Source organism: Micropterus salmoides, unplaced genomic scaffold (assembly GCF_014851395.1).
Source record: "Micropterus salmoides isolate LMB-PRFRI ecotype aquatic unplaced genomic scaffold, ASM1485139v1 Ms_hic_scaffold_5, whole genome shotgun sequence".
Taxonomy (NCBI): domain Eukaryota; kingdom Metazoa; phylum Chordata; class Actinopteri; order Centrarchiformes; family Centrarchidae; genus Micropterus; species Micropterus salmoides.
Window position 1 is genome coordinate 29,989,168 of NW_024044237.1, and position 10,105 is coordinate 29,999,272.

At 37.9% G+C, this 10,105-nt stretch overlaps 1 protein-coding gene across 1 annotated transcript in view; it reads left to right on the forward strand.

Annotated features, from left to right (window-relative positions):
• The window catches only part of prom1a (prominin 1a), a gene marked incomplete in the record, with an annotated part of 146,107 nt that overhangs the window by 81,835 nt on the left and 54,167 nt on the right, over positions 1-10,105 (forward strand). The window contains 9 exon segments of the mRNA XM_038699126.1: positions 160-231; positions 926-1,018; positions 3,193-3,246; positions 3,330-3,410; positions 3,493-3,561; positions 4,074-4,163; positions 6,458-6,573; positions 8,082-8,105; positions 8,521-8,589. Coding sequence (XP_038555054.1) covers positions 160-231; positions 926-1,018; positions 3,193-3,246; positions 3,330-3,410; positions 3,493-3,561; positions 4,074-4,163; positions 6,458-6,573; positions 8,082-8,105; positions 8,521-8,589 — 668 coding nt within the window.

Consider the following 10,105-nt stretch of genomic DNA (forward strand, 5'->3'; position numbering starts at 1 on the left):
TATAAGCATACTATGTGAATTTCTAGTATATTTTCAGTGCCTTTTAATAGCACTTCTTTTTGACCTGGGCAGACACTTGTAATTTGAGTACTTTCTCTCCAACAACTCCGAGAAGAATGTTTACATGATTCTTTTCTTTTTATACACGCTTATCTTTAGGTCAACAAAGGAGTCACTGTGGTGGACCTGATCTCATTTGCCAGAGAACTGGAGGCACAGACAGACCTCATTGTAAGAATACCTTGGTGCTTTTCTGGCTGATATACAAACATCCACTCTGCACAGTTTCACAGTGTTTCCTTAGTTTACAGGCACATAATTTGATTTACTTATTTATTTACAATGCAATGGGAGTACTTTTGTGGAGTTTGGTGTCTCCAAGCTTGGTATGTCTTCGTCCAAAACATAACAGCTCTGCATAAACTAAACAGTTTTGGAGAGGAGTCTGACTGCTCTGCCATGCCTTCGGGGGGTTTCAGGAAGGTAACACAACACATTTATTCAACTCTAAATGGCAAGCCCTGTAGGAGCCTCCCAAACAATGGAGCCTACAGTTTAATTCCAATCAATGGTTTATTATAGGAAGACATATTTTAAGTTTGATGTCAAAGAATTCTATTATAGCATCAAAGTTAATTTTCTACCTGCAGCCTTTTGTGTCACTCATAGATCAAATTTCTCATTAACCACTGCATTTTAAGGTGTAATGTTCCTGCACCGGATGCCACTCCTTAACAGGGACAAGAGACAATTACTCCTAAATAATAGAAGAGAACAGAACTTGACTGACTGTTTGAATAAACATACATACTTACTATTATTGACAGTGAGGGAAAAAATAAATAACTAACATGGCTTGTATTGTAGTTAATGGGCTAAAATTTCCTTTAGCACTTAAATGTTTATCTACCTATGTGTGTTTCAGCCCAGAGGTGTTCTGAAGACTTCTCTGAAAGGCCACGTCGGCACTCTGCGGCAGATCCATAGTCAACAGATCATCCCCATGGAGCAGGCCATGGTAATGCTCCACTATGCGTTTACTTTTTCAGTCCAAATATTTACTCCTGGCTGGACTGGTTTTTGATTAGATCTTCTGTCTAGTTCATCCCCTTAAAGGAACCATCCACCATAAACCACTTAAAAACGATGCGTAATTCTGTTATTTTCTGACTTGATTGTTCTTCCCCTCAGCAACTGTGAAAAGACGAACTTACATGACATCATGATAATCATATTTGCAGCAAAGTTAGAGTTTTTTTCATTTACTATTTTTTCTACTTAATATTTTGTTGAGTTTGGTAGTCAAACACAAAGCCAGCATAGACGAGGCAAGAAGCAATTCTTTTATAACACAGTGGCCACAAAAGACCAGAGTGCAATGCAGCCACAGGGCATGCTGTATTTCGACTGAAGGACATTTTTTGTTGGAAAAAAGTATACTTCTTGTTCTATTTTTGCTGCAAGTGCAAGTAATTTCAGTACATCCTCACCTCTTCTTGACTCGGGGTTGCTTTAAGACAGCCTTGGAAATGTACGAAAATAAATAACTTCAGAAGAAAAAGCCGGTTGAGGGCAAATGCATTAGACAGAAACAACCAGAAGAGTGCAAAAGTAGAAGTTCCATTTAAGGGGATGTTGTGACTGGCACTTACTATTTGAGACATTTTTTTATAGATCTAGTACAGTGAATTTGTTTGTATAAAAGATTTGAACTTTAAACGTACTTTAAAACTGCTCTTAATATTATAATAATAATGGTTCAAATGACAATCTGTGACAGTCATCATTTTTTATTATCACCTGAGCAGTTCCCCTCATTTCTAAGGAGCATTTTAGCGTTTTGGTTTTATGCCTCACAAATTCATTGTATTGGTTCAGCCTCACTCATCAATCACAGCAGACATCTGTTTTCGGTGAAAAAGCTCTGATAACCTCACTGTACGCTACATGCTCAGCACCAAACGGCAAACAGAAAAAGTTAGTGACTTGCTGGAGAACACAGTGGAGCATTTAGCTGCTAAGGAGCCTGTTGGTAGAGACCAGAAACAGAGCTCAACCATCAGGTGAGCAGAAACAAAACTCCAAATGAATGATAATGTTTCTTTGTGTGCTTGATAGAGTTATATATATATATATAAGCAACTGTTGCTTACAACTAGGTAATGTCAGTGTTGTGTTTACAGCTTGTTGTGCTGCTCCCATGTGTGGCCAAAAAATGAATTTATGCAGGTTTAAAGAAATTTTACTACAAAACGTACTCCAGGATAATCTATTCTTAGAAGAAAGGTCCATCAAGTCAGTGTTTGCAATGTACAATACTGTAAGTGTGTATACCAAAGCTAGAAGTAATTGGTTTTTTATCTTTGTGCTAATGTCTATTTAAAAGAATGATATCATCCTTGACATAGAAAGTATATTTCAATGTTTCAGTATCAAAAGAAGAATGTTTTTGACCCTCAGGCATGTGTCATCAACCGTGTCATGTCGGTGAAAAACAAATTAAATATTCAGTTATAGTATCTCTGTTAAAGGCAGTGCCATTTTTTTAATAACACCTACAGCTAATTCAGACAAGCAGTGATGCAGTCCACATGCACAACACAGCTTTTTATGTTTTCTTTCTTCTTCCACTTTCAACTTCAAGAAATATGTTAGAGCAAGGGTAAGCAGAAATGTTTCCATCCTGTGTATTTAGTGTCCCCATTCCATATTTGGAGCGTTTAGAGACATATTTTATGTCACAGATGACACATAGTAATCTGAGAATATATATCACAATTTGTATGATATTGTGTGTATGTTCTTGTATTTATATTTACATATACATCATATACTCTATGGTGTTGGAAATAAAGGGTTTTGTACCAAAATACTACAAAATATCCACTTAAGATATATTACTTTAATTCAGGCATTTATTTGGAAATTGTTACATACATTGTGTCATGCAAGAAATTGACTTATTTCTTTCTTTGCATTGTGGATATTTAGTTTTGGAACAAAATCTTCAGCATGCCTGTGCTGAAAGAAGACTATTGTCCATCAAGTGTCGGTTTTGTTCTTGCCTGGTCTCCATTTGTGTTTCACTGGTGTATGTTTCAAGGTGTTAAAATTACCCCTGACTGTATCCTCCGACCTTTGACATTGCTGGCGTTAATTTGTGTTCTTAATTTTTCTTTATTTCTTTAAAAGAGTGCACTGAACCAGAGTATGAGGTTCCTGGAGAGAACAGCCTCAGACCTGCCAGTAAGTAAACCAGCCCTTCAGTCTGAATCGTAAATCTAGGCTCAGATTTAGGTTTAAACTAATATCCAATTTCTTCTCTGCAGAACAAAGTTTTAGCAGTTCTTGATGCCATTGATGCTGCCCAGTACCTCATCTCCCAGAATGCTACACATTTAATAATTCGGGTAATTGAAGGGTCACTTGCTTTGCTTATGAGCTCAATTTGTAAAAGGTCTGTAACTCACATTTTGTCTTAATCTTCCTCAGGAAACAGGAAAATTCACAGCGACTATTGTTGGCTACTTCCATCAATACATAGAATGGGTCAAAACATCTGTAAGTATTTGTTTGTTCATTTGTTTAACTTGTACTGCAGCTGTTATGTGTTGTGTTACAGTGTTTGTTTAGTTCAATAGTCATTTTAGTCAAAACCAAACACTGGTGGTACACAGAGTTATGTACGGGCAAAAATACCTTTGAATGTTACATAAGAGTTTTTGAGTAAATATAGCAAAGACAAATGTAACAATTACAACCTCTATAACTTTGAGGAATTTACTTTGTGGCATATTGGTTTCTGCTGGTAACCTAAGGAATGTTTTGTCTAGCTCAGAGCTGTCAATAGAACATTTTTATTTCAATCAGAATGTCCTTGTTGTTTTGCAAAAACAATTAAGGTGCAATTTTGCAATGTGTATTGACACTTTCAGCAAGCAGGATTTGACATTATTAAGCATAAAACAGAATTTAATATACAGAGTAAGGGGTTAGAATTACTGTTGATACAGTATGTATTCCTTATTCTGTCGTGTGCTGACTGTTTACTGTTTATATCTTGCTCTGTGTAGCTGGCCATGGAGGTCGCACCGTGCAAGCCCTTCAGCAACATGGTGGACACGACGGAAATCATTACTTGCAGTTTCTTGGTCGACTCCATGGTAATTATACAGAGGATACAGGGAAACAAACCCTATTTAAACAGGGGAAGGAATGTATTTTAAAAGGATAGGGTGGTTAGCTGTAGCTCATTGGGGTTGGATATACAGTGGGGGAAAAAAGTATTTGACCCCTTGCTGATTTTGCAGGTTTGCCCACTTACAAAGAATGCAACAATCTACAATTTTAATCATATGTACATTCTAACAGTGAAAGACAGAATCCCAAAGAAAATTCCAGAAAATCACATCATATGAATTTATTAAAATTGATAACCATCTGATGAGGAAAAACAAGTATATGACCCCCTACCAAACAGCAAGTATTCTGGCTCCTACAAGCCAGTTAGTCTTTCTTTAAGACACAGCCCCAATCCCAACCAATTATCTACATCAAATACACCTGCCTCACCTCGTTACCTGTATAAAAGACACCTGTCAACACCCAAACAACCAGCATCCAACATCACCACCATGGGCAAGACCAAAGAGCTTTCTACGGACATCAGGGACAAGATTGTTGATCTGCACAAGGCCGGGATGGGCTACAAGAGAATCGGAAAGAAACTTGGAGAGAAAAGATCAACTGTCGGTGCAGTTATCAGGAAATGGAAGAAGCACCACACCACCGCCATCCTCCCTCGGTCTGGGCCTCCACACAAGATCTCGCCTCGTGGGGTGTCCCTGATCATGCGAATGGTGAGGAATCATCCCAAAACCACAAGGGGGGAACTGATGAATCAACTGAAGGCAGCTGGGACCACAGTTACAAAAGAAACGGTTGGTAACACACTACGCCGTCATGGATTGAAATCCTGCAGCGCACGCAAGGTCCCCCTGCTCAAGAAGAAACATGTACAGGCCCGCATGAAGTTCGCCATTCACCACCTGGACGACTCAGAAGAGGCCTGGAAGAAGGTGATGTGGTCAGATGAGACCAAAATAGAACTTTTTGGCCTCAACTCGTCGTGTTTGGAGGGCAAAGAACACCGAGTACAACCCAAAGAACACCATCCCCACCGTCAAGCATGGTGGTGGCAACATCATGCTTTGGGGGTGCTTTTCAGCCAAGGGGACGGGACAACTCCATCGTATTGAGGGGAGGATGGACGGGGCCATGTATCGTGGAATTCTGGACCAACATCTCCTTCCCTCAGTGAGAGAGCTGAAGATGGGTCGAGGATGGGTGTTTCAGCACGACAACGACCCTAAGCACACCGCCAAAGCAACAAAAGAGTGGCTGAAGAAGAAGCACATCAAGGTTCTGGAGTGGCCTAGCCAGTCTCCAGACCTGAATCCAATTGAAAATCTTTGGAGGGAGCTTAAAATTCGAGTTGCCAGGCGACAACCTCAGAACCTGAATGATTTGGAGGCGGTCTGCAGGGAGGAGTGGGCCAACATCCCTGCCGAAATGTGCACAAACCTTGTCACCAACTATAAAAACCGTTTGACATCTGTGCTGGCCAATAATGGCTTTTCTACAAAATATTAACATGCTGTTTGTCCAGGGGGTCAAATACTTGTTTTTCCTCATCAGATGTGATTTTCTGGAATTTTCTTTGGGATTCTGTCTTTCACTGTTAGAATGTACATATGATTAAAATTATAGATCGTTGCATTCTTTGTAAGTGGGCAAACCTGCAAAATCAGCAAGGGGTCAAATACTTATTTCCCCCACTGTATTACAAAAGATATATTGTAGTCCATTTGGGTCATTTACGTTTGCAAAGAAACTTTTCAAACTTTTTGTCACAGCCAATATAATAAGTTTTTATAATTGTTGATATAAACCCACAGCAACAGTCATTTTGATGGGATTTAGGTTAGTCAAAACTCAAATTTTAGTTCCCACAGTGATGAGGTAGATCAAAAATACACAATATATATTACTTAAATTTCTGTTTTTAATAACAGTTTGAAGGGCTGCAGCTAAGGATGCTATTCATGATTGATAAATCAAGTCAATTAGTCTCTCGATTAATCAATTAATCATTTGTTATACCAAATGTCAAATCATAGTGAAAAATGTCCTAAAGCCCAAGGTGACATCTTTCAAATTGCCTGTTTTTTCCAAACAATATTCTGAAACCCAAAAATATTTAATTTACTATCACGAAGGACAAAGAAAAGAACCTGGAACTCAAGAATATTTGGCATTTGTTTCAGGAAAAATGGCTTCAGCAATTAATAGATTATCAAAATAGGAATACTTGTTTATTAATATGCCAATCAACTAATCAATTAATGGACCAATCGTTTCAGCTCTAATAGCTGGTTCATTTTTTTTTTTTTTACAGAACACATTCTGGATGGGCCTTGGCTGCAGCACTCTCTTCCTGCTCCCAAGCATCATCCTAGCAGTTAAACTAGCCAAGCATTACCGCAGGATGGAAACAGAGGATGTTTACGATGAGTAAGTGGTTGTACTTGTTCTTCAACTACTTCTTTACAACTGCATATATACATTAATTTTGTAGTTTATACTTAATGAGGTATGATATCCTTACTGTATATTATATGGTCAATGGTTGCAGGACATCCTTCTTTCTCTTCAGCTTCTTATTCTCTAACTGCTTTCTAGCTAAACTGCTAATTATAAGTCACTTTTCAGTTTATAGTTTGCTAATTCACATACTTACAAGGTACAACGTGTAAGATATGGCCAGAATTTCGGTTTAAAACATTAAAAAAATGATCTAACATGATCAACAAAATATGAAGTAACAGTTATGATGTCATGTCAAAAACATCTATGTATTATGTTGCAGAGGTATCTACTGAAATTAGCACACTAACCATCTAGAAATAGAGCTGCAATGAGGTATTGCCAATCAGTGCTGTAGCACAAGCTGCTCACCTCCTCCATTGTGCTCCTCGATCTCTCGTTCCTCTGCTTACTATACCTTTTTTTTGTCTTTGTCTTGATCTTCCCTGTCTCTGACTCGGGAGACTGGGTGTAAAATTGTTGTTGTCTGAGGACACACAGGAGCACCTTAAAATTATTGCACCCTTCCTCTCACCACTCATGTTAATTGATTGGGCGGTTCAGGCAGAGTGAGCCGTTGTAGGTACTGATGCGAGCGAAACTGGCCAGAAAACTGATTGATTGTCTATTCTGATAAATGATGAAATAAACATCCCATGCTTGTCAAATTACATTATTACATTACTTATTCACGTTGCCTATTTGTCAGTTGTGACAGAGAGGAGCAGACACAGACAGGCAGGAGAGAAGCCCCTCTCCGCAGATCATCATACAAGGCATTGCCCTTCTAATTCAGGAACTCATAAAATTAATTCATGAGATTATTATAAAGATCAGCTCTACATGTGATTAGAAAAGAGCAGAGGAGCTGAATCGAAATGTTTTTCTGGCTGTGGGGGGAGGAGGTGAAAAGCTGCCACCTATTTGTTTGTAGCATGTGGCCAGGAATTACAAATTGTACCTTCAAGAATTAGATTATTATTTGATAAAATAATGATATTATTTTGAGTTTTAGATTCAATTCAGCCTTTTTAGGGGTTCTTTTTTGGTCACTGTAGCTCTTTAGTGATTATTTATTTTCCTCCCTTGTCTCTTCCTTATAGTTCCTCTGTTTCTGGGACTTGGCATTTTACTTTGTGATAACCATTTCTACTATTTCCATCTTCCATATCTTTTATTTTTTGTGTCATTCCTCTCTGTCAAGCACTTGGCACTTTACAAAGAAACATTGACGCATTCGTCAATTTATATTCCTTCTCCATGGACCCTCACTAGACTAATTTAATCATGGCTTTACACAAATACGACAGAGTGTCTTGATCAGTGGCGTCTCTCGCCATGTGAACTGTGCTGGATTACAGGCAACATTCTGGTGCATTTCTATCGCTGCACATTTCAACGACATTTTTATGTTGTTTTTTTGTGTATCTTTATAGCATTGAGACAATTCCCATGAAAACGTAAGACATTTTACCCACCTTCCTCTCCTTTTCAACTTTCAATCTTTTTCTATGTCTGCTTTTCGCTGGATCTTGTACATATAATTGTATACTAAATTCTTGGTGCTGGTTTATGTTTTTAAGCTTGGAATTGATCTTATGAGTGGATGGTGTGGCTTCTTGTCGTGTGCTACCATTTAAAAGTGCCCCTTACTTTTCATGAAGGGCTCTTGCAATCATTACCTTACAAGTCCACCTGTTTTTGTAAGTTATAGTGTAAATAAAACAATATGGTTTGTATTAAAAAAATATTTATCTCCTAACATTCTTGAAAGGTTTGACTACTCAAAAAGATTTTTACTCTAGACATTCAGCATGCCATGTCTCTCACATTACATTTTTCATCCCTTTTTTGTATACAATATTTTGTTTTCAGTATGGAAATTGGTAATAATGGTTATCATAGTGAGCTCTCACAAGGTATTCCAAATCCTATGATGACAAGGTAAACATTATACTAATCCTGTTACTGCATGTTCTGGGAGGTGGAGGCATGCTTGGGGAAGTGGGTTTTTTCACAAGCATAATGACGTGGTCGGACACAGTGCATGCCTTTGAGGGAGTTGATTCATTGCACATACATTTACACACAAACACATGAACAAAAACGTGAAAGCTGACAAGTAGTGGTAGCTTTAATTAGAAAACATCCTATGGGATATTTTATCAAAAAAGTCATAGTACTTTTAACAGATTTAAACAGATTTGCTATATAGAATTTGAAGGAACACTTAGACAATTTGGGAAATGCACATACTCGCTTTTTTTCTGGGAATAAGATTAGAAGATTGGTTCCACTCTCGTGTCTGTCCTGTCCTGGCTCTGTCTAAAATTTAAATCTGCTTATCAACACCTCTGAAGCTCACATATTAACACAATGTATTGTATCTTGTGAAAAACAGCTAGGCACAATGACAATTGTGTCCTGTTGTTCGTCAAGAAAATGTCAGCACAAAACTTACCCTAAAAGTTTCATAATATTTTTACACACATTAATTTGCCCTTCATGATGATTTGTATGATGTTGCCTCTGACTTTTAATCTTGCACGATCATCAAGTCAAAACTGTTTTTTGTCCAAGCTTTGGTTTACCAAATACCTGCCAAAACTAACATTCCCATCAGCCTCAGCTGTGTTTATTGCTAATTAGCTAATAGCAGTATGCTAACACAGTTTAACTAAGATGGTAAGCATGGTAAACATTAGCCTACAACTGTGAAACATCATGGCTACAGCAACATGCTTAAGTTAATATTTCATCAGTGAGCTTTAGAGGTGGTGGTTATTACATTTTTTGGAGGGACCCGGGTTAGCTGTTCCCTGTTATAAGTCTTTTTATATACTAAGCTCAGCTAACTATGTTCTGACTTAAGCTCTGTATTAATGCACAGAAATGAAGTGATTCGATGTTTTGCGCAGTCTGTCTCGTGTTAATAATTTTGCTACCATTACTTCTCTCTGTCTTGTTGCCAAATGTTCAGCTATATGGTTTTTGGGGAATCTACCATATCACTAACCTGCTGCATGCTCTGTGTGCACATGGGGAATGAAGTGGAATGAAAAAATTTCCTGTTTCCTCTCATTTAGAGTCAGCCAAAGTCCGATGAATGTACACCTGATCATTTTGTTCAGAGAGAGGCAAGCATGTCAAGCTTTGGTGTGATGCTGGGAATGCTGCTCCTTTGATTTCCTTCTTAATCTAACAAAATATCTAACTGCATGTTATAAGTATTTTTAAGTTGCATTTTGACAAAAATTTGTTTGGACAGCCAACCTATTTTTAAAAAAGCTAAAGGAAGAGAGCAAAACAGCTTAATTAAATAGAAGACCACGCACTAGTTGGTCTTAGCTTCCACAATTATCCTCCAGTTCATCTTTTAAACTTGTTAAATTTGTGAAGTGAAGTTTCTTCCAAAAGGAGCTATCCACTTTTTAAGCCAGTGCTGCCTTGCTGGAAAGGT